This window comes from Heptranchias perlo, chromosome 3, assembly GCF_035084215.1.
Source record: "Heptranchias perlo isolate sHepPer1 chromosome 3, sHepPer1.hap1, whole genome shotgun sequence".
Lineage (NCBI taxonomy): Eukaryota > Metazoa > Chordata > Chondrichthyes > Hexanchiformes > Hexanchidae > Heptranchias > Heptranchias perlo.
The window spans coordinates 52,090,215-52,117,985 of NC_090327.1; the positions used below are offsets into that span (position 1 = coordinate 52,090,215).

General features: G+C 41.9%; 1 protein-coding gene across 2 annotated transcripts in view; it reads right to left on the minus strand.

Annotated features, from left to right (window-relative positions):
• Nucleotides 1–1,947: 1,947 nt before the first annotated feature.
• The window catches only part of smchd1 (structural maintenance of chromosomes flexible hinge domain containing 1), a 217,336-nt gene continuing 191,512 nt past the window's right edge, over nucleotides 1,948–27,771 (minus strand). Inside the window, exons 41-48 of one of the 2 annotated variants that reach the window (XM_067979701.1) lie at nucleotides 27,434–27,556; nucleotides 26,777–26,967; nucleotides 24,798–24,907; nucleotides 23,928–23,998; nucleotides 23,524–23,695; nucleotides 10,413–10,571; nucleotides 2,575–2,692; nucleotides 1,948–2,442 (exon numbers count right to left, since the gene is read on the minus strand). In XM_067979701.1, coding sequence (XP_067835802.1) covers nucleotides 2,337–2,442; nucleotides 2,575–2,692; nucleotides 10,413–10,571; nucleotides 23,524–23,695; nucleotides 23,928–23,998; nucleotides 24,798–24,907; nucleotides 26,777–26,967; nucleotides 27,434–27,556 — 1,050 coding nt within the window. In that variant the 3' untranslated portion in view covers nucleotides 1,948–2,336. Of the gene's footprint in view, nucleotides 2,443–2,574; nucleotides 2,693–10,352; nucleotides 10,572–23,523; nucleotides 23,696–23,927; nucleotides 23,999–24,797; nucleotides 24,908–26,776; nucleotides 26,968–27,433; nucleotides 27,557–27,771 lie in introns of those variants that run through there. The other variant, XM_067979694.1, reaches the window with a different exon arrangement.

A 27,771-nucleotide genomic window follows, 5' to 3' on the forward strand; every position in this document is an offset into this window, starting at 1 on the left:
TCTAATTGGTGCAGTTGTAAGTGGCTGTATGAGGCTGAGATTCCAGTACTTTGGTGAGGTACAAAGTGAATTTACTCTGCATGACAAAGTTATACATACCCTGGAAATGTCCAAATCAGACTAGGTGGCTAAAATGGAAATTGTTCTAATCCCTGGTACTGACATCCCCTATTCTGATAAATGCAAATTAAAGATACCCTCACCCTGATTATTACAAATATTAATAGCTGCCTCCATGCAGACCAGTTTTTACATATAATTACAACACAGAAGCCGGTCATTCGGCCCAACCATTTTGTGCTGATGTTATTTTCCATGCAATTAGTAATCCTAACCCCATTCCCTTTTCCTTCAACCAGCTAGAATTTCCTGCAACTGCAAGATTGGCGTTGCACGTCGTAAATGTATTTGTCTTGCGCCCCAATTTCGCTGTGAAATTTCCTGGATTTCTAATTAGAATATGACACTGTCTGGGATTCTTTCCCTAAATCCCCCTACTCTGTTAAGACCCTCTTTAAAATCTAACTCCGTGACGAAGCTTTTGATCACCTCTCCTGATATTTCCTTCTGAGGCGCAGAATTCATTTTCCACATCTCATCAGCACTGTGGGAAATTTTTCTACATTAAGAGGCGCTACGTAAATGCACGCCATTGCAAAATTCAAGGAATTAAACAATGATTGGGAATCATAAAATAGTCAGTTGAGGAGAACTAAAATGAGCATAGAAGCATGAGGACAACAGAAAAACATTTTGTAGATAGCAGCAACGCAGTCCAAAAATATATCTCGGCTACTTCAGGAGTTGAGGTCGAAGATCAACCATGATCTTGTTGAATGGTGGAGCAGGCTCAAGGGGCCGTATGGCCTACGCCTGCTCCTATTTCTTATGTTTAGTAGTATATGGCATGTTAAAGAATGAATAGGCTGCAAAAGGGATAATATAGATCAGGAAATGGCAGACGTGAAATGAATTCTTCACATCAGTCTTCATGAAGTCTATAGACAAATTTTGGATCTAGTCACTGACTTAAATCTGTCATACAAGAGGCCCAGTATCATATGAAGAAACTTGAATGCAAGATTCCATTTTTTCGACTGGCAGGCGTTAAGGCACTTGAGACTGTTTTGCGGCAGTAAGTGAATACACTTACTACTCAGCTATTAACGCTACATATTCTTGTACACATTCAATTACTGAAGATGCTCAACCATCTGGATGCAATAATCACTTAAGGGCCTACAACAGGAAAAATTACATTACCATTATAAATAAGTGTGTGGGAAATATCAGTTGATAAGAAATGGCAACTGTTTCACAAAAAAGCAGCAGGGCCAGATTCTTGGAACAGAGGAGGGTGTGCCCATGTAACCTTCAATATTTTGAAAGGGCACTCATTCCAAAAAGCCACGCACCAAGAGGGAGGTCTGGAAAGAGGCTGCGCGGCAATTGAACATGATCTCTAAGCTGGTAAGTCAGGGCATGGTTCAATAGATGGGAAGAAAACGGTTAAGACTGTATTCAATTATCAATCCAGGACAACAATCAGCAGGGTTAAAAAAAAAATGGAGTTGAGAGGATGGATATATATTTTGGAGTTTTGAGAGTAGTTAAACATTTTGAAGAACTTCTCAGATTAGATAAATGGATTAAAATTAGATAAAAGGGGTGGAGTTCATGATTGTTTAGATGTACATGTTCGAAGAGGAGTGAACTTGATGGACCGAATAGTATTGTCTTGTTCCATTAGATCTGATTATCAGCAACACGAATAGAACTGCTTAAGATTCAAGGATAAAAAGGTTAGGAAAACGATGACGCTTGTTTCAAGCAATTAATGTTTCAAGGAAGTGGTGTTTCATCAACTGTGTGTGCCGTTTGGTTAAAAAAAGTAAGATTTCATTTTGGAGTAGGCTTAAAGAAAATAACATCTAATTATAGAGGCTTTATTTCTTGCTCTGTGACAAACAAAGTTCTGTAAACTTTTGAAAAAGCTTTTAAAAATAAAAAATACAAAGTTGAATGTACAAAATTAAGCTTTTCAATTTAAATAACTACAAATGAACACATTATCTACCAACAGGCGTTTTTTTTTAAATATTTGCGACTGTTGGATAAAATCTCTGTAGAACATTCATACATTGTTCAATTTTTCTCTCAGACTATATACATTATTTCTGCTTAACAGTAATTCTATTGCTTACGGCTCATCTATATAATGAGATATATTTCCTTGTGTGATGCTTAAGAAAATTCTTTTGGAAAACATATTTGCTATGCGTTTAGTAGCAGAATTTTTCAGAGGAAAATATACCCCCAAAACATCTACATTTGTTCTAAGCCTTTCTTTTCCGTGTCAAAGTACTTCCATTTGTGTCTAATCCAGACCCTGAAGGTGGCTGCTGTGATTTCCTCAAAGGTATTGAAACCCATTCTTCTGCACTGTTTTAAAGGGGAAAAAAAAAGTTTTATTACCTAATGCCATTTTATAAAAATGAAAGTTTCTAGCAATGATTCAACCATCCTAAAAGTGCATAAATGGGACTTTAAAAAAAAATGGCTTCGATAACATACCTGTATGTTTTCTTTGCACTCTCTCTTCTCATTCTTTTGCTTGGAGTCTGCCCATCAGACAAATCTAAAGCTACTGTTTTAGGACTGCAGGCAGAGGTTACTCCTGTTGGAGTCATACCTGTGTACAGATAATAAGACAATCAGCATAATCGACAACATGTGAGGCACCTTTTTAAGAGTAATTCCAACTGTTACATTACAGAATTGCACAATTAGCCTGGATTACATGTTCCATAGTACTGTACTAGAACACAGACGGGACATCAGGAAAATTGCCACAGTCCCAGCTCCTTTTTAAATATATAAACAAGGTGTAATGTGCTTCCAACATTTTGTTGTTTGTTTGCAGCTAAACATAACCTAAAACATATGGAAATAGTGATTGTGGTGTTGTGCTAAAACATTTCAAGCCTAGTTATTGTTCATTGTTTTGCAGATTTAACCAGTCATCCAATAGACATAAGAACATAAGAAATAGGAGCAGGAGTAGACCATCCAGCCCCTCGAGCCTGCTCTGCCATTTAACAAGATCATGGCTGATCTTCTACCTCAACGCCATTTTCCTGCACCATCCCCATATCCATTGATGCCTCTAATATCTAGAATTCTATCGATCTCTGTTTTGAATGTACTCAATGGCAGAGCCTCCACAGCCCTCTGGGGTAGAAAATTCCAAAGATTCACCACCCTCAGTGAAATTTCTCCTCATCTCAGTCCTAAATGTCCTACCACGTATCTTGAGATTGTGACCCCTGGTTCTAGACTCCCCAGCCAGGGGAAACATCCTCTTTGCATCTACCCTGTCGAGCCCTGTAAGAATTTTGTATGTTTCAATGAGATCACCTCTCATTCTTCTAAACTCCAGAGAATATAGGCCTAGTCTACTCAATCTCTCCTCATATGACAACCCCGCCATCCCAGGAATCAGTCTGGTGAACCTTCGTTGCACTCCCTCTATGGCAAGTATATCCTCTCTTAGGTAAGGAGACCAAAACTGTACACAATACTCCAGGTGCCGTCTCACCAAGGCCCTATATAATTGGAATAGGACATCTTTACTCCTGTACTCAAATCCTCCTGTAAAAAAGGCCAACATAACAGACAAAAATAATTTATACCAAAAAAAAAAATCAAACTTTGCAACCTGGCATTCCCTGTTTCTGAAGCTGATTTTTGATGTTGTGCTTTAGAATAAATTGTGAATAATTAGTAGCTAGTTATGGAATGCAATGATATTTATGATTTAACAAATTATCACAGCTGCATTGATTCAAGGCTGTACATGAGACAGATGATAGGCTGGCTATAACGTCCATCTATTATGCTGAGGTAGGACTAGCTGGAGTAGAAATGTGCTAGACCCTTTTTTTTTTGAGAGGTGAAGATATAGCTTTATGTTAAAAAAAAAGTACTCTTAATTCCTTTGCAACCAATCTGAATCATTCAACCCTCTTTCCATATTCACTAATCTGCTTCAATGTCTGCCAAAATTCTCTTGATGGTCTCTGGTTTCTTCTATTCTATCTTAACATTCTGAGCCTCTTCCTTACACATCCTCTTCAAAATTTTCCCTTCCCTACCTGCATCTTCCCATTAGTGCACACAATTAAAAAACAAAATAGTTATTGGCATGATCTGGAGAGGGGGCAGAGTACAGACTGGTTCAGTTCTCACTTGGCAAGTGGACATGGTTGCGGATTACTCTGGATAAACTGACCAAGCCAGAGAAGCTTTCATGCAAACATAGCTATTCTTTTTATAAAACTTTAGGAGTTCTAAATTATTACAGTTTAAAACTAGTGATCAAGGGTGCCAAGATTCAAATCCCTGATATTCTATTCGGGATTTTTTTTTGGTTAAAACAATGTTTAGAAACACAAAACCTAAAATAACTTAAAACTTAGCTTACACTTTAAAATAAACTGTCAAAATAAAAGTTTTAAAAATTCTATTTCAGCAGACAGCAATTCAATCCCAGACAAAACCATGGATGCTGCAAGATGGTCTACAGCGATAATACCCAACCATGGAAAATAACTCAGTGGAAGAAAAATATCCTGTACACTGCACAGCGCATGCATCAGAAATTGGGACACTTTCATCAACAGAGCAATAAATGAACTTCATAAAACTCCATTCCTGTCATGATCTGATAAACAGTGAAGTTTACAGTGCCTATTTAAAAAAAACTACATATTAATGAGTGGGGTGGGGGGAGGAAGAAGTCTGGAGAAGGATAGTGGTCGATAGTGAAGAGGAAAGCTGTAGACTGCAGGAAGATATTAATGGACTGGTCAGGTGGGCAGAAAAGTGGCAAATGGAATTCAATCCAGAGAAGTGAGAGGTGATGCATTTGGGGAGGGCAAACAAGGCAAGAGAATACACAATAAATGGGAGGACACAGAGGTGTAGAGGAACAAAGGGACCTTGGAATGCATGTCCACAGATCCCTGAAGGTAGCAGGACAGGTAGACAAGGTGGTTAAAAAAGCATATGGGATACTTTCCTTTATTAGCTGAGGCATAGAATATAAGAGCAGGGAGGTTATGCTAGAACTGTATAAAACACTGGTTAGGCCACACAGCTCGAGTACTGTGTACAGTTCTGGTCACCACATTACAGGAAAGATGTGATTGCACTAGAGAAGCTGCAGAGGAGATTTATGAGGATGTTGCCAGGGCTGGAGAATTCTAGCTATGAAGAATGATTGGATAGGTTGGAGTTGTTTTCTTTGGAACAAAGGAGGCTGAGGGGAGATTTAATTGAGGTGTATAAAATTATGACTGGACTAGATAGAGTGGATAGGGAGGACCTATTTCCTTTAGCAGAGATGTCAGTGACCAAGGGGCATAGACTTAAAGTAATTGGTAGAAGGATTAGAGGGGAGCTGAGGAGAAACTTTCACCCAGAAGGTGATAGGGGTCTGGAACTCTCTGCCTGAAAGAGTGGGAGATAGAAACCCTCAACTCATTTAAGAAGTACTTTGATTAGCACTTGAAATGCTGTAACCTACAGGGCTACAGACTAAGTGCTGGAAAATGGGATTAAGCTGGATAGCTCTTTTTTGGCCGGCATGGACACGACGGGCTGAATGGCCGCCTTCTGTGCCGTAACTTTCTATGATTCTAAGGAAGCCATATAAAGAAGGGGTTAACAAACGAGGTGGGATAGATATATCCAAATGCAACCTCAAAATTCTGATCCATAACATGTTCCCAAATTAACCAGTTTTACTGTTCAACATAATATGGCCAAGTACATTCTAAAATAAACTGTTTGAAATTTGACCAAGATAGAAAATTCTAGAAATGGGCTAGTTTAGATCTGTAGTTTATAGAAATGCTGGTACAATCAAAACCTTGTTCAAAGCATAAGTAATTAGTTTCCCAAGAAACTATCAAGATTCAATTGACATGGATAGAATAGAAGCCATTTACGTATATATACACCTTCTCCTTTAATCATTCACATGGGTCTTAGAACAGAGAAATAATTTTATATAGCATTCATGAAGAGCAGGCATTTTGGAACTGAAAGCACTTTGAACCCTTTGTTAAAGGGACAAAGTTAAATTAAAATCAACCACATGAAAGCATCATTTTTAAATTACGTTACACTATTACATCAGTTTTAAATCAATTTTTTTTTGTGGACCCCCCCGCCCCAATGATGGCTTGGTGAATTTACCCAGAGAACTCTGCAATCTCTGTAGCATGATGGCGGCTTGGTGAGTTTATCCAGAGAGTTGCTGGAGTTAAACAGACCAGGAGGATCCCCAGTCTGTAGTGAATTGCTCAAACCCAGGTCTGTACTGAATTAGCTGATCTCAGCCTAGCAGTGCTAGAAGCAAGAGAGTTGATCTGCGATTATCCCTGTAGTTGTACAGCCTGTCAATGCTCATCATCAAGGCTCACACATGAACGTGACCATTTTGGCAAAGAGCTGAGGGAGCCGGGGGACATCTGCACCCATGGAGGGTAGCTATCTATGCAGTTTGAACATTGCCTCTCTGGCATATCTTTGAACCAAAGTATGATTCTCCCTTTTTTTTAAAAAAAAGAGCAATATGATGGAAAATTATCTGACCTCTCTTTGGCAGCACAGTAGACAGCAACACATCTAATACCGGGGACACAAACCTCTCATCCTACAGCTCCAAGATGACACTCAGTGGCGGTCCAACGTGTTGCATCTCATAATAGGAGATGTAGTAAAAGCAAATAGAACCATATGTGGATGTTACATTGCTCACATCTGAGCCAGCTCACACTGTAATAATTTTCCCATAATGAAATCTTTACAATCACTATCATAATTTTTTAAGTGAGCTCCTTCAATGTTTATTAATAATCTGGTCAGATGTATAGGCATCGCAAATACTGGTTACTTGCCTACAGTTTGATAAAATCCCAAGTTACAAAAAAGTTTAAAAACTATGATTAATAATACTTAAATACACAGGCCCACCTTTTCCATCATAATTAAGGTGTCAGCTGTGGCTCAGTTGGTAGCGCTCTTGCCTGAGTCAGAAGGTTGAGGGTTCAAGTCCCATTTCAGACACGAATAGAAAATCTAGGCTGACTCTCCAGTGCAGTACTGAGGGAGTGCTGTCACTGGCAGAGGTGCTGTCTTTCAGACAAGACATTAAACCGATGCCCTGTCTGCCCTCTCAGGTTGACGTGAAAGATCCTATGGCACTATTTCAAAGAAGAGCTGGGGAGTTCTCCCCGGTGTTCTGGCCAATATTTATCCCTCAACCAACATCACAAACAGATTATCTTGTTATTAGTATGCTGTTCGTGGGGCCTTGCTGTGTGCAAATTGGCTACTGTGTTTCCTACATTACAAAAGTGACTACACTTCAAAAGTACTTAATTGGCTGCAAAGCACTTTGGGATGTCCTGAGGTTATGAAAGGCACTTTGTTTTATTATTTACAGACTCTCAAGTATGCTGGAGGTTATCTAGTCACAGGCACGGGAATAGACAACTTTACTGCAAACTGGACAGTATGTTTTTTTAAAATGTTATTTAATTTTCTATTTACACAAAAATTACCTATTAAGGGAAACATAAATCTGGCATTCACAATACAAAATATCTCAAAAGGTGGATAGCACAGTCTTGAGTGTCACATCTACAATAAACCCACTTTGATTAAACTGAATGACAACAACATGGTAATAAGAGCAAAAAAGAAATAAGCCTTTCATGTCTGAAATTTGCCAATTTTAGAAGCAGATCATGTAAGGTGGTTGAAAAGGAGCCAAAATTGATCAGAATGATGTTTGGAAAGGATAATACACCGTTAACATACAACAGGAAAAACAATGTGAAAAAGACATTGATAGCCCATTATTAAGGACCGTGCTTAAAATAGAGACTCAATACAATCAAGGAGAGTCAACATGATTTTATGAAGGGGAAATCATGTCTGACAAATTTATTACAGTTCTTTGAGGAAGTAACGGGCAGCGTGAATAAAGGGGAACCAATGGATGCAGTATTTTTGGATTTCCAGAAGGCATTCAATAAGCTGCCACATAAAAGATTACTGCACAAGATAAGAGCTCATGGTGTTGGGGGTAATATACTGGCATGGATAGAGGATTGGCTAACTAACAGAAAACAGAGTCGGGATAAAAGGGTCATTTTCAAAATGGCAATCTGTAACTAGTGGGGTGACGCAGGGATCAGTGCTGGGGCCTCAACTATTTACAATATATGTCAATGACTTGGATGAAGGAACAGAGTGTCTTGTGGCCAAATTTGCTGATGATACAAAGATAGGTGGAAAAGCAAGTTGCGATGAGGACACAAAGTGCCTGCAAAGGAATAGTGACAGGTTAAGCGAATGGGCAAAAATTTGGCAGATGGAATATAGTGTGGGAAAACGTGAAGTCATCCACTTTGGGAGGAAAAATAAAAAAGCAAAATGTTATTTGAATGGAGAAATACTACAAAACGTTGCGGTACAGAGGGATCTGGGTGTCCTCGTACATGAAACACAAAGTCAACATACAGGTGCAGCAGGTAATCCGGAAGGCAAACGGAATATTGGCCTTTATTTCTAGGGGGATGGAGTATAAAAGCAGGGAAGTCATGCTACAACCGTACAGGATGCTGGTGAGACCACACCTGGAGTACTGCGTACAGTTCTGGTGCCCTTATTTAAGGAAGGACATACTTGCATTGGAGGCAGTTCAGAGAAGGTTCACTAGGTTGATTCTGGGTATGGAATCATATGAGGAAAGATTGAACAGGTTGCAGTTAAAACACCCGTCACCACTAATTTTAACAAAAAAGCAGATCCAAAAGTAAGTATGCTAAAGTCAATAATCTAACTCATTGGAGTTCAGAAGAATGCGAGGAGATCTTATTGAAACATACAAGATTGGAGGGGACCCAACAGGGTAGATGCTCAGAGGATGTTACCCCTCATGGGGGAATCTAAAACTAGAGGGCATAGTCTCAGAATAAGGGGGCGCCCTTCCGTTTAAGACGGAAATGAGGAGTAATTTCTTCTCCCAGAGAGTTGTGAGTCGTTGGAATTCTTTACCCCAAATAGCTGTGGAGGCTGAGTCATTGAATACATTCAAGGCTGAGTTAGACACATTTTTGATCAGCAAGGGAGTCAAAGGATATGGGGAAAAGGCGGGAAAGTGGAGTTGAGGTGAAAACCAGATCAGCCATGATCTCATTGAATGGCGAAGCAGGCTCGAGGGGCCGAATGGCCTACTCCTGCTCCTATGTCTTATGGTCTTATAGTCCTTAAATCACTTTGCAGTTAAAACACCCGTCACCACTAATTTTAACAAAAAAGCAGATGCAAAAGTAAGTATGCTAAAGTCAATAATCTAACTTAATCCACAATATCCTCTAGATATTACGAGAAGTAAATAAGGTAACTAAGTTTTGTTCAGGGTCAAATACTATTTTTTACTCCAGTCTATTTTCTCCACTTAAATTAGTGATAGCATGAATTTTGGGCTCTTTCTTAATGATTATATCCAGAATAAGCATTAAATTCCAAAGGCAAAAAAGACAGTAATATACTTGGGGATATCCTTGGAGTTGTTCCAAGCATACGATAGCATGTAGTACACATCTGCTTTTACTAGGTGCCGAGAATAATCAAATCCAGATGAAATTTCAACATCAGCAAGATTTGGCCCAATGTTATGTTGCTTGAAGATTGTGGAATGGGACACAATATAATTTGCGCCGTAACTTGCTGGAACTGCGAGCTGGTAATGGTGCAGAGAGCACAACAGGGCATCCGGAGCCTTAGTGAACGATGGGACCAACAGCGTATCTCCTTAACTAATGAGATTTAAGGATTGAGAAAGAAACAAACGATGGAGAAGGAGGGTGAATTAAGAGTGGCGAATTAGAGTCAAATCAGGTACAGAAAGAGAAATGAGAGGAAAAGTAAGATATTTTTAAAGACGACTTTACTGCATGCAGTAGTGAGACTCAACAGTTTAAATTGTTTCCTTTCTCGGCTGGAGAGATTGATTGGCATCACATTAACAATTATCACATCGTTAAAAGGGTACTTACGCCGTTAATTATGAGCCCTAACTTTCTGCGGCAAGTTTAATGGGCAATTAATGTACAAATCCAGCAAGTTCTTAAAAACAAGGCTAAGGGTGAGATGCCGTTTGTGCAAGGCAACCTGCGGAGTGGTGTAAATCAACCAGCAAGTTTTGGAGATTTGCAACTCACGACGTACCTCTTCTCCTGAACTTGCTGGTTGATTTGAGCATTATCGTGAACTCGCCTTTAACTTTCCAGGAAGATTTGGCCTATTGTGTGATTAGGGCACTGATAACTTGCCTAGTTGCTTCTCTATTTGCTTGAGCTGGTTCTCTTGTTCAGTGAGCTCCTTGTGCTTTAGGGTCATTTCTGGTGAACCCAGATACTTCAGCTGTAGATCCAGTTCCTGTTTGACATTATTAAGCTTGATCAGAGCAGAACGATACTGCTGGATAAAATCTACAAAAGAAACAAAACTGCTGAAAAACAAGACAACATGCAAAAACAAGAAACATGCAAAAATTTGTTAAATTCTGTTAAATTTATCAGCAAGTCAATCTGCAAACTACAGCAAAAGGCTGTTAAGCTTCAAGTTTGAAGCTCCAGAATTCCTTTCAGCAAATTGCATTTGTGCCTTGTATTCACAATTTCTCTCGTGCTGAGTTCAGCAGGACCATTAAGCACCACCAAAGCATTTCCTTACAGAAACTAACGAAAATTAGAGGACTAGTTAACACAAGCCAATCTCACACACCTTTTAGTAGGCAGAGTGCGTGGCACTGGCAAATCTGTGGAAACGGGCCACTTGCCTATTCTCTTGAGGAATTAATTGTTGATTAGAATGCAAATGAACCAGAGAATGAATCTGTTTTAGGGTGACTTGAGGGGTGAAAATCACCTGTTATTTTTGAAAAAAAGGGAAGAAATTCTAATGTCTTTTAAATTTGCAAATCGTGAAAAATAATCACTTTCCCTTCAAATGTGTTAACTGAAATAAATGTTAATTAGTGACTGCTGCTTATAAAGAAAATTATTATCTTGCCTTGTCCTGTTTATATATTTTTCAGTGATCCTTAAATCACATTGGTTAAGGAGATATGGAGCCAAGGTGGGTGCATGGGAGCACCACCAGCTGCATGTTCCTCTCCAAGTCACACTCCATCCTGAATTGGAAATATATCGCCATTCCTTCATCGTCGCTGGGTCAAAATACTGGAACTCCTTGCCTGACAGCACTGTGGGAATACCTTCACCACATGGACTGCAGCTGTTCAAGGCGACAGCTCACCAACACCTTCTCAAGAGCAATTAGGGATGGGCAATAAAAGTTGCTTGCCAGCAACGTCCACATCCCATGAATGAATAAAAACTTAGGATACAGATCAGCCATGATCTCATTGAATGACAGAACAGACTAGAGGGGCTGAATGGCCTAATCCTGTTCTTATGAACCTAGGATCCAGCACAACGTATAGTCACAAGGGGTAACTTATGAATTTGCCCTCTTGGTACTGCATTTCATCCACTAGTAACACATGGTTGATATGGTGGGAGCCAAAGATCTCTGTGCTCTTAATGATGAGATTCTGCACCAGTAGCAGAAATTTGGAAAGTTAACCATATACTGTCTGATTGCTGTCAGCAGAAGCTTACCAACAGCTACTAAGATTCTAGACTTGGGTAAGGCCGACTTCAATGGGATGAGACAGAGACTGTCCACAGTAAACTGAGCAAATCTGTTAATGCGTAAAACGATTGATGATCAGTGGGAAATGTTTAAAGAAACATTTAACGTGATACAGAACCGGTTTATACCCCTGAGAGGCAAGAACTCTACTTGCCATAAAAAACAGCCATGGACAACTAAAGAGGTAAGGGACAGTATAAGACATAAGGAAAGGGCATACAAAAAAGGCAAAAAATGGCACAGATCCTGGCAAATGGGAAAGATACAAAGATCAACAAAGGGTCACAAAACAGATAGTAAGGGCTACAAAATGAGTGTATGAAAAGAAACTCGCAAGGGATATCAAAACCAATACGAAGAACTTTTATAGTTATATTAGGAAAAAGAGGGTGGTCAGGAGCAGTGTTGGCCCCTTAAAAACTGAAAGTGGGGATATTGTCATTGACAATGGGGAAATGGCGGACATGTTGAACAATTACTTTGCGTCAGTATTTACAGCAGAAAAAGAGGATAGCATGCCGGAAATCCCAAGAAAACTAATATTGAATCGGGGACAGGGACTCGATAAAATTAACATAAGAAAATAATAGCACTAAAGAGTGACAAATCCCCAGGACCAGATGGTTTCCATCCCAGGGTTTTAAAGGAAGTAGGTGAGCACATTGCAGATGCTCTAACTACAATCTTTCAAAGTTCTCTAGATTCAGGAACTGTCCCTCTAGATTGGAAAATTGCAATCACTCTGCTTTTTAAGAAAGGAGAGAGGGGGAAACCGGGGAATTATAGACCAGTTAGCCTAACATCTGTTGTGGGGAAAACGCTGGAGTCTATAATTGAAGATAGGGTGACTGAACACCTCGAGAATTTTCAGTTAATCAGAGAAAGCCAGCATGGATTTGTGAAAAGTAGGTCGTGCCTGACAAACCTGATTGAATTTTTTGAAGAGGTGACTAAAGTAGTGGACAGGGGAATGTCAATGGATGTTATTTATATGGACTTCCAGAAGGCATTTGATAAGGTCCCACATAAGAGACTGTTAGCTAAGATAGAAGCCCATGGAATTGAGGGAAAAGTACAGACTTGATTAGGAAATTGGCTGAGTGAAAGGTGACAGAGAGTAGGGATAATGGGTAAGTATTTACATTGGCAGGATGTGACTAGTGGAGTCCCGCAGGGATGTGTCTTGGGGACTCAATTATTCACAATATTTATTAACGACTTAGATGAAGGCATAGAAAGTCTCATATCTAAGTTTGCCATGACACAAAGATTGGTGGCATTGTAAGCAGTGTAGATGAAAACATAAAATTACAAAGTGATATTGATAGATTAGGTGAATGGGCAAAACTGTGGCAAATGGAATTCAATGTAGACAAATGTGAAGTCATCCACTTTGGATCAAAAAAGGATAGAACAGGGTACTTTCTAAATGGTAAAAAGTTAAAAACAATGGATGTCCAAAGGGACTTAGGGGTTCAGGTACATAGATCATTGAAGTGTCATAAACAGGTGCAGAAAATAATCAAGAAGGCTAATGGAATGCTGGCCTTAATATCTAGAGGACTAGAGTACAAGGGGGCAGAAGTTATGCTGCAGTTGTACAAAACCCTGGTTAGACCGCACCTGGAGTACCGAGAGCAGTTCTGGGCACCGCACCTTCGGAAGGACATATTGGCCTTGGAGGGAGTGCAGCGTAGGTTTACTAGAATGATACCTGGACTTCAAGGGTTAAGTTATGAGGAGAGATTACACAAATTGGGGTTGTATTCTAGAGTTTAGAAGGTTAAGGGGTGATCTGATCAAAGTTTATAAGATATTAAGGGGAACAGATAGGTGGATAGAGAGAAACTATTTCCGCTGGTTGGGGATTCGTGGAGTAGGGGGCACAGTCTAAAAATTAGAGCCAGACCTTTCAGGAGTGAGATTAGAAAACATTTCGACACACAAAGGGTGGTAGAAGTTTGGAACACTTCCGCAAACGGCAATTGATACTAGCTCAATTGCTAAATTTAAATCTGAGATAGATAGCTTTTTGGCAACCAAAGATATTAAGTGATATGGAGCTAGATCACAGATCAGCCATGATCTTATCAAATGGTGGAGCAGGCACGAGGGGCTGAATGGCCTACTCCTGTTCCTATGTGTGTTTTTCTCAGACGAGAACAGAAAAAAGATGCTCTTATCTGAAACAGATCTAGAAATGGAAAAGGTAACATTTTAAGTTTATGAAAATGCACCCAATAGGCTCATCTAATAGTTTAGTGAGTTTATACAGTGAATAGGTAAACCACACAGGCCAGGAAAGTGACAGGTTTGATCCCCAGTTTGTTCTGTTAGCAGGTATCATCCAGAGTGGTGATAAGGTCGCTTTTTCATTTATTCGTTCATGGGATGTGGGTGTCGCTGGCAGGGCCGGCATTTATTGCCCATCCCTAATTGCCTTTGAGAAGGTGGTGGTGATGAGCCACCGCAGTTCATGTGGTGAAGGTTCTCCCAGTGCTGTTAGGTACGGAGTTCCAGGATTTTGGCCCAGCGATGAAGGAACGGCGATATATTTCCAAGTCGGGATGGTGTGTGACTTGGAGGGGAACGTGCAAGTGGTGTTGTTCCCATGTGCCTGCTGCCCTTGCCTTTCTAGGTGGTAGAGGTCGCGGGTTTGGGAGGTCCTGGCGAAGAAGCCTTGGCGAGTTGCTGCAGTGTAGACGGTACACGCTGCAGCCACGCTGCGCTGGTGGTGAAGGCAGTGAATGTTTAGGGTGGTGGATGGGGCACCAATCAAGCGGGCTGCTTTGTCCTGGATGGTGTTGAACTTCGAGTGTCGTTGGAACTGCACTCATCCAGGCAAATGGAGGCAAGCTTATTTTCAGCACCCTTGGGTTGGGAGTGGGGGGTAGGTAATTAGCCAAGATTACCACTGACTCCTGCCGGATGTGTGCTAAATATATACATTTCTTTTTTCTCCCTCAGCAATTAAATAGTCCGCTGGCAAGGTTCACTCTTGTAAAATGGACACTTGGATTAGGTCACCCAGAGCACAATCCCCCAGCGAGGAATCATGACTTCAGGAAGGGATGCGAAAGAGGAGAAAAATTGACAAGAAAAACAAAATCTGCCTACTGCCCAAGAATCTTTAATGTTTAAAACACTAATCGCGGCTTGACCCTTTCAACCTGAAGGGCAGTGTCACTGTGCCATGTAAAGGGGAAAAATTGCTGCTGTACAACTGTTTGCTTGCCCCCCCCCAATGTCGGTATAGATTTCTGGTGGTGCAAAGTTCAATGATCCCTGATGATTAACACCTCATTTACAGCTGTACTGCAATCTAACAGCTATTTATGTTTTCATCAGTGCAATTGTCCAGGGAGAATATTTTAAATAAAGTGGGAAGGGTCAGTCAACAGTAAGAACTGCATTAAAAAAAAATATTGCCAGCAGGCCATTAACAGTTTAAGTATTTGATTCATTTTTGCTAATCACCTTAACATTTAAACAAAATCTTGTAGCAAGACATTGTTCTTTATACTAAATACCTAATTCAATGCTTGCTTAATTTTTAAAAAATGCTTGATAAATAAAGGCATACAAAAAATACACAATCGTAACTAGATATGGTCAAATATGCTAATGAAAAACAATTTACAGTAATGAGTTCAAGCCTATCCTCACCTCACGTTCAGACATGCACTTCTAGCAGGGCTTATTTAATATTTGATCAGGCACAATAACTCTAGGAGATGGATTTATAAGGCCATGTATAGTCAAGATAAGTCATTAAAAAATCCTCAATCTGAGAAAAGACAGATTTTAGGACATTTCCTTTAATGCTATATAGCCTGAATTTTTATAAAAAACCTCATGTGAGACACCTTATCAAATGCTTTCTGAAAATCCATATTGGCACTATATGTACTGAATTGCTTCTATTGATACAATCAGTCATTTCTTTGAAAAACTCAGTACATTTGTCAAACATGACTTGCCTTTAACAGGTCCATGCTGATTTTGCTTGATTATTCATCTCTAAATGCTGACTAATTTGATTTTGAATTATATGAATTCGAAGAGTTTGCACAAAACTGACAGACTAATGTGGTCAGTTGCCAGGTATGTCCTATCCACAAAAAGCAGGAGCAATGTAACCTGGTCAATTACCACCCATTTGGCATCCTAATATTGATGACTCCTTGCACCTCTTTGCTGAATAATACAATAAATCGACATCTACTCACCAATTACAACTTGGCTCCAGACCTGGTCACAGCTTTCATATCAAGGCAGCATTTAACCAAATATGAAACCGAATATTAACCGAGAAGCCCTAGTGACTAGGGGCCAAGGGAAAAAAACTACCTAATGGCTGGAGTGATACCTGGAACAAAGGAAGATGGTTGTCGTCAGAGGCCAAGCATCATAGGCCCAGAACATTGCTGCAGGGATGCATCAGGGAAGCATCCTTGGCTCAACCATCTTCAGCTGCTTCATCAATGGCCTTCACTCAGTCATAAGATTAGCAGTGGGGCTATTTGCTGACATTTCTCCATTGTTCAGCTCTATTCACAACTCAATTAATAATGAAGCTGCCCAGCCTATAGCAGGGTCTGGACAATATTCAGGGTTGGGCTGCCAAGTGGCAGGCAATGACAATCTCCATCATGGCCCAACCACCTCCCCCTGACCTTCAAAAGCACCTGCATCATCATCACACTCCACCATTAACGTTCTGAGTGTTACCAGTGAGGTATTAGCCGTGGCTCAGTGGTAGCACTCTCGTCTGTGAGTTAGGTTGTGGGTTCAAGTCCCACTCCAAGGACTAGAGTACAAAATCTAGGCTTTTAAAAAAAATTCGCTCATGGGATGTGGACATCGCTGGCGAGGCCAGCATTTATTGCCCATCCCTAACTGCCCTTGAGAAGGTGGTGATGAGCCGCTTTCTTGAACCGCTGCAGTCCGTGTGGTGAAGGTTCTCCCACAGTGCTGTTAGGGAGTTTCAGGATTTTGACCCAGCGACAATGAAGGAATGGCGATATATTTCCAAGTCGGCATGGTGTGTGACTTGGAGCGGAACTTGCAGGTGGTGGTGATCCCATGTGACACCCCAGTGCAGTACTGAGGAAGCTCTGCACTGTTGGAGGTGCCGTTTTTCAGATGATACGTTAAACCGAGGTCCCATGAGCCCTCTCAGGTAGATGTAAAATGTCGCACTATTTCGAAGAAAAGCAGGGGAATTCTCCCTGGTGTCCTGGCCAATATTTATCCCTCATCCAACACCATTGAAACAGATCTGATCATCACATTGCTGTGTGCAATTTGGCTGTTGCGTTTCCTACATTATAATTGTGACTACACTTCAAAAGTACTTCATTGTCTGTAAAGTGCTTTGGGACGTCATGAGGTAGTGAAAGGCGCTATATAAATTGAAGTCTTACTTTAGAATCAGAGGCACAAAAGGAGGCCATTTAGCCCATTGTGCCTGTGCCGGCTCTTTGAAAGAGCTATCCAATTAGTCCCACTCCCCAGCTCTTTCCCCATATTCTTGCAAATTCTTCTGTTTCAAGTATATATCTAATTCCCTTTTGAAAGTTATTATTGAATCTACTTTCACCACCCTTTCAGGCAGCGCATTCCAGATCATAACTACTTACTGCATAAAAAAGTTTTTTCTCATGTTGCCTTTGGTTCTTTTGCCAATCACCTTAAATCTGTGTCCTCTGGTTCTTGACCTTTCTGCCAATTTGTGCTCTATGCCTCTATTTATAAAACCCACAATCCTGAATGCTTTCTTAAACAGCTTTCTTAAATGGTCGTGCCACCTTCAAAGCTTTTTGCACTTCTACCCCCCAATCTCTCTGTTCCTCCACCCCCTTTAGAATTGTACTATTTAATTTATATTGCCTCTCCTCATTCTTCCTGCCAAAAAGTATCACTTTACACATCTCTGCGTTAAATTTCATCTGCCATGTGTCCACCCATTCCACCAGCCTGAGTATGTCCTCTTGAGGTCTATTACTATCCTCCTCATTGTTCACTATGCTTCCAAGTTTTGTGTCATCTGCAAATTTGGAAATTGTGCCCTCTACACCCAAGTCCAAGTCCAAGTCATTTATATATCAAAGCAAGCAGTGGTCCTAGTACCGACCCCTGGGGAACACCACTGTATACCTTCCTCCAGTCTGAAAAACTGTTCACCACTATTCTGTTTCCTGTCACTTAGTCAATTTCATATCCATGCTGCCACTGCCCTTTTATTCTGTGGGCTTCAATTTTGCTGACAAGCCTATTATGTGGCACTTTATCAAACGCCTTTTGAAAGTCCATTTACACAACAACCGCATTGCCCTCATCAGCCCTCTGTTACCTCATTAAAAAACTCAATCAAGTTAGTTAAACACTATTCGCCTTTAACCAAGTGCTGGCTTTTCTTTAATTCACACTTGTCCAAGTGACTATTAATTTTGTCCCGGATTATCATTTCTAAAAGCTTCCCACCATCGAGGTTAAACGGACTGGCCTATAGTTGCCGGGTTTATCCTCACAACCTTTTTGAACAAGGGTGTAACATTTGCAATTCTCCAGTCCTCTGGCACGATCCCCATATCTAAGGAGAATTGGAAGATTATGGCCAGCACCTCTGCAATTTCCACCCTGACTTCCCTCAACAACCTAGGATGCATCCCATCCGGACCGGGTGATTTATCTACTTTAAGTACAGCTAGCCTTTCTAGTACCTCCTCTATCAATTTTTAGCCTATCCTGTATCTCAACTACCACCTCTTTTACTGTGACTTTGGCAGCATCTTCTTCCTTGGTAAAGACAGATGCAAAGTACTCATTTAGTACTTCAGCCATGCCCTCTGCCTCCATGCGTAGATTGCCTTTTTGGTCCCTAATCAGCACCACCCCTCCTCTTACTACCCCTTTACTGTTTGCATGCCTAAAGACGACTTTTGGATTCCCTTTTATGTTAGCTGCCGTCTATTCTCATACTCTCTCTTTGCCCCTCTTATATCCTTTTTCACTTCTCCTTTGTGCCTTCTATATTCAGCCTGCTTCTCACTTGTATTATCAACTTGACATGTCAAATGCCCCCTTTTTCTGCTTCATATTACTCTCTCATCATTCAGGGAGCTCTGGCTTTGGTTGCCCTACCTTTCTCTCTCATGGGAAGGGACCCAAACCATCTCCTCTTCAAAGGCAGCCCATTGTTCGATTACAGTTTTGCCTGCCAATCACCCAGGCCAGATCCATTCTCAAACCACTGAAACTGGCTCTTCTTCAATTAAGTATTTCTCCCTTCTGGTTCTTTTGCCAATTACCTTAAATCTGTCCCCCCTGGTTACCGACCTTCCTGCCAGTGGAAACAGTTTCTCCTTATTTGCTCTATCAAAACCCTTCATAATTTTACCTCTATTAAATCTCACCTTAACCTTCTCTGCTCTAAGGAGAACAATCCCAGCTTCTCCAGTCTCTCCACATAACTGAAGTCACTCATCCCTGGTATCATTCTAGTAAATCTCCTCTGCACCCTCCCCAAGGCCTTGACATCCTTCCGAAAGTGTGGTGCCCAGAATTGGAAACAATACTCCAGCTAAGGTCTAACCATTGATTTTCTTTCTTTCTTACCATTGACCCAAAGCTCAACTGGACCAGTCTTATTAGAGGCTGGGCACTCTGATCAGTGGCCCACCTTCTGACTCCTCAAAGCCTCACTACCACCATCTACAAGCCTCAAGTCAAGAGTGCGAAGGAATATTCACCAGTTGCCTGGATGGATGCAGCTGCAACACCATCATCCAGGGCAGAGCAGAATGCTCAATAAGCAAGTCTGCCACTGGACTCAATATCCACCACCTCCCTCACTGTGACTGCAGTATGTACTATCTACACAATGCACTGCGGCAACTCACAAAGCTTACTTTGACAGCACCTTCCAGCCCTCTGACCTCTACCACTGAGAAGGAAAAGAACAGAAAGATCGTGGGAACTCCATCACTTCCAAGTTACAGACCATCCTGACTTGGACATATCCTACCATTCATGCATTGTTGCTGGGTCAAAATCCTGGAATTCCCGATCTCACACCATCTTGGGAGCACCATTAGCATTAGGACTACAGCAGTTCAAGGAGGAGGCCCATCACCTTCAAAGAACACCAGCACCTTCAAGGGGATGGGGAGAGAGCGGGAATATGGGATTTTTTCTTTTTTTAATTTGTTCATGGGATGTGGGCGTTGCTGTCATGGCCAGCATTTATTGCCCATCCCTAATTGCCCTTGAGAAGGTGGTGGTGAGCCGCCTTCTTGAACCGCTGCAGTCCGTGTGGTGAAGGTTCTCCCACAGTGCTGTTAGGAAGGAAGTTTCAGGATTTTGATCCAGCGACAATGAAGGAACGGCGATATATTTCCAAGTCGGCATGGTGTGTTACTTGGAGGGGAACATGCAGGTGGTGTTGTTCCCACGTGCCTGCTGCTTTTATCCTTCTAGGTGGTAGAGATCACGGGTTTGGGAGGTGCCGAAGAAGCCTTGGCGAGTTGCTGCAGTGCATCCTGTGGATGGTACACACCGCAGCCACTGTGCACTGGTGGTGAAGGGAGTGAATGTGTAGGGTGATGGATGGGGTGCCAATCAAGCGGGCTGCTTTGTCCTGGATGGCGTCGAGCTTCTCGAGTGTTGTTGGAGCTGCACTCATCCAGGCAAGTGGAGAGTATTCCATCACACTCCTGACTTGTGCCTTGTAGATGGTGGAAATGTTTTGGGGAGTCAGGAGGTGAGTCACTCGCCGCAGAACACCCAGCCTCTGACCTGCTCTTGTAGCCACAGTATTTATATGGCTGGTCCAGTTAAGTTACTGGTCAATGGTGACCCCCAGGATGTTGATGGTGGGGGATTCGGCGATGGTAATGCCGTTGAACGTCAAGGGGAGGTGGTTAGACTCTCTTGTTGGAGATGGTCATTGCCTGGCACTTGTCTGGCACGAATGTTACTTGCCACTTATCAGCCCAAGCATGGATGTTGTCCAGGTCTTGCTGCATGTGGGCTCGGACTGCTTCATTATCTGAGGGGTTGTGAATGGAACTGAACACTGTGCAATCATCAGCGAGCATCCCCATTTCTGACCTTATGATGGAGGGAAGGTCACTGATGAAGCAGCTGAAGATGGTTGGGCCTTGGACACTGCCCTGAGGAACTACGGCAGCAATGTCCTGGGGCTGAGATGATTGGCCTCCAACAACCACTACCATCTTCCTTTGTGCTAGGTATGATTCCAGCCACTGGAGCGTTTTCCCACTGATTCCCATTGACTTCAATTTTACTAGGGCTCCTTGGTGCCTTGATGTCAAGGGCAGTCACTCTCACCTCACCTCTGGAACTCAGCTCTTTTGGATCAAGGCTGGAACGAGGTCTGGAGCAGAGTGGTCCTGGCAGAACACAAACTGAGCATCGGTGAGCAGGTTATTGGTGAGTAAGTGCCGCTTGATGGCACTGTCGACAACACCTTCCATCACTTTGCTGATGATTGAGAGTAGACTGATGGGGTGGTAAATGGCCGGATTGGATTTGTCCTGCTTTTTGTGGACAGGACATACCTGGGCAATTTTCTACATTGTCAGGTAGATGCCAGTGTTGTAGCTGTACTGGAACAGCTTGGCTAGAGGTGCAGCTAGTTCTGGAGCACAAGTCTTCAGCACTACAGCCGGGATGTTGTCGGGGCCCATAGCCTTTGCTGTATCCAGTGCACTCAGCCGTTTCTTGATATCACGTGGAGTGAATCAAATTGGCTGAAGACTGGCTTCTGTGTTGGTGGGGATATCGGGAGGAGGCCGAGATGGATCATCCACTCTGCATTTCTGGCTGAAGATGGTTGCAAACGCTTCAGCCTTGTCTTTTGCTCTCACGTGCTGGACTCCGCCATCATTGAGGATGGGGATGTTTACAGAGAGTCCTCCTCCTATTAGTTGTTTAATTGTCCACCACCATTCACGACTGGATGTGGCAGGACTGCAGAGCTTTGATCTGATCTGTTGGTTGTGGAATCGATTAGCTCTGTCTGTAGCATGTTGCTTCTGCTGTTTAGCATACATGTAGTCCTGAGTTGTAGCTTCACCAGGTTGGCACCTCATTTTTAGGTACACCTGGTGCTGCTCCTGGCATGCTCCCCAACACTCTTCATTGAACCAGAGTTGATCCCCTGGCTTGTTGGTAATGGTAGAGTGAGGAATATGCCAGGCCATGAGGTTACAGATTGCGCTGGAATACAATTCTGCTGTTGCTTATGGCCCACAGCACCTCATGGATGCCCAGTTTTGAGCTGCTAGATCTGTTCTGAATCTATGCCATTTAGCACAGTGATAGTGCCACACAACACGTTGAATGGTGTCCTCAGTGTGAAGATGGGATTTTGTCTCCATGAGGACTGTGCGGTGGTCACTCCGACCAATACTGTCATGGACAGATGCATTTGCGACAGGTAGATTGGTGAGGACGAGGTCAAGTAGGTTTTTCCCTCGTGTTGGTTCGCTCACCACCTGCCACAGGCCCAGTCTGGCAGCTATGTCCTTCAGGATTCGGCCAGCTCGGTCAGTAGTGGTGCTACCGAGCCATTGATGGACATTGAAGTCCCCCACCCAGAGTACATTCTGTGCCCTTGCTACCCTCAGTGCTTCCTCCAAGTGGTGTGCAACATGGAGGAGGACTGATTCATCAGCTGAGGGAGGGGGGTACGTGGTAATCAGCAGGAGGTTTCCATGCCCATGTTTGGCCTGATGCCATGAGATTTCATGGGGTCCAGAGTCAATGTCCCAGGGCCACTCCCTCCTGACTGTATATCACTGTACCGCCACCTCTGGTCGGTCTGTCCTGCCGGTGGGACAGGACATACCCAGGGATGGTGATGGAAGAGTCTGGGACATTGGCTGAAAGGTATGATTCTGTGAGTATGACTATGTTGCTTGACCAGTCTGTGGGACAGCTCTCCCAATTTTGGCACAAGTCCCCAGATGTTAGTGAGGAGGACTTTGCAGAGTCGACTGGGCTTGGTTTGCCATTGTCGTGTCCGGTGCCTAATGGACCGATGCCGGGTGGTCCATCCGGTTTTATTCTTATGATGACTTTTTGTAGCGAGATTTTGCAACTGAGTGGCTTGCTAGGGCATTTCAGAGGGCAATTAAGAATCACCCACATTGCAGTGGGTCCGGAGTCACATATAGGCCAGACCAGGTAAGGACGGCAGGTTTCCTTCCCTAAAAAGGACATTAGTGAACGAGATGGGTTTTTACGACAATCCGATAGTTTCATGGCCACCATTACTGATACTAGTATTATAATTCCAGATTTTAAAAATGTTTTTAATTAATTGAATTTAAATTCCCCAGCTGCCGTGGTGGGATTTGAACTCATGACTCTGGATTATTAGTCCAAGCCTCTGGATTACTATTCCAGTAACATAACCACTATGCTACTGTATCCATATTGAGATAGAGGATCAGCCATGATCATACTGAATGGCGGAGCAGGCTCGAAGGGCCGAATGGCCTACTCCCGCTCCTATTTTCTGTTTTCTATGACAACTAGTGATGGGCAATAAACGCAGCTTTGCCAGTACTGCGCACTCCCCAAGAATAAATAAAGTAACTTTAAAGGATAACTGTTTTTCCCTACATTACACTGATCGCCTAAATCCTGATTTATTTACTCTGCATTAAAAGTTATTCTCAATGTTAAACAAACCAATCTGCGAATTCAGTGTATGGTAAGCCTTTGGTAGAGGCGCTCCAAACACCATTCCTCGAAGTTTGTCCATTGGTGGTGCCTTGTTTTGAAGGCCTCCGAATTTTCCATTGCTTCGGATTCTGTCCCCATCTCTACTCAGCAATGTAGGGCAGTGGGTGATTTTCACAACCTAAAAAAAGTTACATCACAGTGATGTTTCAAATACCTGAGTCACAACTCATTTAAAAAAGCAGCACAATGTCACCAACAAGTTTCGTTAGGAATTATTCATGTATCTTTACATAACTTAAGCAAAACAATTAAAAATTAAATTTCACAGCTTTCCTAATATTGTGAAATACTACTATATAGCTAGTGTCAACGAGGCATACACAGAGAATGACTGCAAACCCTGAACATACCTCTTTTCTGTACTGATTGGCAGCATTTAAGTTGTCCAGAATAATTGTATCTCCAAGAAGCATTCCAAATACTGAAAAACAAATTCTCATTTTAAGAGATGCCCTTGTGCAGAGCACATCACAATTACTTAAAATTGAAAATACTTAACACTGGTTCATAGACTACAAAATCATGTTCAACAAATTTATAAGTTTAATTGTGATGTTGGATTTTCCCCATAGCATGCTCAATGACACTAATTTAATATTTTAAGTAAGGTGTTATTTATAACAATTTTTGTGAAGCTGTGCCTATGAAAAAGTCTCAGTCAAGTCTGATCAATATTCTGCACATTAGCTTCCACAAGGGAATTATTACAGCCAGTTTTTAAACAAAGCAGTTTTTTGTTTAAAAGTAATGCCATCACAAAAATACTACCAGCTTGAATGAAGGCCAAAATAGACAACTCTAAATTTTTCAGACTATTTACCAACATTTGATAAAATGTAAAGTTTATTAAATCAGATTGGATTAACATGCTAACGCAGCAGGACGCGAGTGCCTGCTTGCACAACCCAACATGAAGCTCCCAATCTCAGGTATACCAAAATGTGAAGTGATAAAAGGCCATGTTACTTCCTCACCAGGAATAAGCATCTATTGAACAGCACTTTCAGATGCCTGGGAATAGGTCATCTATCCTCTTACCTGTGGATGTGCAGTCTATGAAAGGAGACTGATAGAAAATGCTCCAAAGAAAGTGACCCACTTTTCAGAAAAATAAAATCTACAAAATGTTACAATGGATGACTAACAGTATTTTATAAAGTGAACAATTATAGTCACCTCATACTGATAGTTTAAACGTAGTTAGGATATATATACTTTACCTATTCGACATTGCTCCACATTTTCTGAAAAAATAAGTAGATCCCGTGCAAAAATAGGGTTTCCTTCAGGCTTGAAATGACATTTTCCATTTCGCATATGAGGTAAAGGCCTACAAATTAAAACAGGCAGTCATTCTGAATAGATCTATTAAGAGCCAATTTATAAAGCATTCAACAATGGTAATTTTCTACAATGTAAAATAACCTCAATACATGCAGTGTTTCTTTTCTTTTTGTATTTCTTCTCACTGCCAGAGCTAATGTTGGCTTAAATTGGTCGAGAATTTTAAAATGACTCAGATTCAAACAGTTTTAACTCCTTTAATATCCCCAAAGTTATGCATTACTGGATTTGATTAATTGTCAACCACATTAGAAAATATATGGCTGTCATGCACATAACTGAACAAATCATACAATTTTTGTTTGTTCAAAAGTGATCCCCCTCAACCTTCGCAGGCAACTGAGAGATTTTAAATTTTTGTATTCATTAAGCTTGGTACAAGATTCAGGTTGCACTCCCTTCACAATCGGCACACAGTGGCTGCAGTGTGTACCATCCACAGGATGCACTGCAGCAACTCGCCAAGGCTTCTTCGACAGCACCTCCCAAACTCACGACCTCTACCACCTAGGACAAGAGCAGCAGGCACATGGGACCACCACCTACACGTTCCCCTCCAAGTCACACACCATCCCAACTTGGAAATATATCGCCATTCCTTCATCGTCGCTGGGTCAAAATCCTGGAACTCCCTTCCTAATAGCACGGTGGGAGAACCTTCACCACACAGACTGCAGTGGTTCAAGAAGGCGGCTCACCACCACCTTCTCAAGGGCAATAAATGCTGGCCTCGCCATTGACGCCCACATCCCATGAACGAATTAAAAAAAAAAGCTATGTTGTAAACTCCTTGGCCTCAATATTTACAGGGGGGGGGTAGGGAGGATTCTGGGGAAAGCCGACGAGGCTGGGGACGTGGAAGTCCTGTCGATTTTAACAGCAGAACCTTATTAGAATTTTTTCCGTCCATTTCCCGCCAAGTAGCTGTCCAAATTGACAGGCTGACCCCGGAGGAGGGGGAGGAAAGAGGAGGAGCAGCAGCGGCAGAAGGCCACAGCTGGGGAGCCTTGGGGATGGTCCTTGCCAATCGCAAATCGCTGGGCAGGCTTTGGTTCTGAGGTGGGAATCAGGGATCATGGCAGGGGCTAGAGAGCGAGGCCGTGATCGGCATAAGGGAGGCCGAAGGCTTCACTGAGGGGCTGGGGAAGCACTCCTGCTGGCCCACAAGGAGTGCTATAAAAAGTACTTACCTTCTGGAGCTAGCAGCTCTTGCCTCCCTTTCACTGCTGGGTTCCCCAAGCCTAGGGAAAACTGGCCTATAACCGTTAAATTTAAATCAGGCTCCCAATTGCATTGTGGAAGCCTAATGTAAATATGATAATGAAGTATCCCGCCTCTCCAAGACATGACACTTGCTAACCGCTGTTGTAAAAACAGCAACAGGCAAGTACGCGGTGGGTTGGGGGCATGCTACCCATTTTTTTAGGGTTTAACCCCCATCCCCCGACCTTCTCCCGCCTGTTGTGTGTTTGGCGGGGGGGGGGGGGGGGGGGGGGAAAGAGTTAATATCAAGGCTCATGTCTGTGATTGGTTCTAGGTAAGCTAAATCCAAATAAAAAGAACCTCATTTTCATTGAGACAAAGATAGTACGGCTATAACACTAAGTGTCAGTCCTTTGATTTTGAGATACAGCGTTAAACCCTAAATCTAAAGTTAGAATCTAACCTAAAAATTTCTGATAGCTGTATCAACCCTAGCACTTATTCTGATATCCAGTTAGTCACCATTTTTTTTGAATTACGCTCTGGTCCTATTTTTAGTTTGGGTGCATTTTACAGCATTTTCTAGTGAACGTCTTTTCACTAAGTTAGTGAAGTCTAATCAGGGGCAGAAATTTCAATTATTGATTTATACCTGTTACAATCTGGAAGATTTTTTCTATATATAGAATCAAGCGGTAGTACTTGCTGGCGCCCCTGACTTTCATCGAAGATACGTCGAGCAGCATCAGTGGTGAGAGTAACCACACAGTCCATGTCACTAGCCATATGCCATGAGATAACCTTGGCCACTTCATCATTCTCGATCATTGCTAAGTGCGCAATCTGTAATTAAATCAAACATCAGTTTTGGGTTGAGAAATTTTCTGTATCACAATAAACTGCTGCAAATAGAGAAGGGAAATACCACAATAATTCTGAATAATGGAGGAAAAATATATAGCATTAAAAAAGGTAATATCATCTTGAAAAATGTGTGCTTTGACAACAGCACGGGAGCACAAGCAAGAAGAGCCAGAACAGCAAAGAGTCAATTGTACCAAAAATTATTCCCTTTGGAGGATGGGGTGTGGGGGGCAGGCAGTTGGGGAGGAGAACCATGAATTAGAATATGGCATTTCCATAAGGACACAGGTATTGGTAACAAATGGCACAAACAGACACTTAGAAGATGAATGCTTTAGGTCAGGTGATGTGGGCAATGTCTCAGTATCAGAGAGAAATAAGAGTGCAAAAATTATATTTAGTAAGAAATAGTTTACAATGAGATTCTCATTTGCATTAATCATACCTTTCCTAAAATGTCAGCACTGCTTCTAGTATAATTAGGGAGCGAACACGTTCTTCTGGGCAGTTTGAATATCCTGTCTCTGTCAATCTTCATCTGCTTGACGGCAGCATCAATACCTTGGGGCTACATTGTAGAATAAAATATGGTAATATTTACAGCACTGATTGTGGTTTTGGTGGTGGGGAAGGACCAGCCTCTTTATCAAGTAAAGTACAATAAATAAATATACATACTGCACAAAAGTCCATTACCCAGTCTAAAATACGATCTTAAACCGATGGCAGCAATTCAAAAATGTGTATGTAATAAACCAGCTGCAGGAAAGAAGTCTGAAAAGT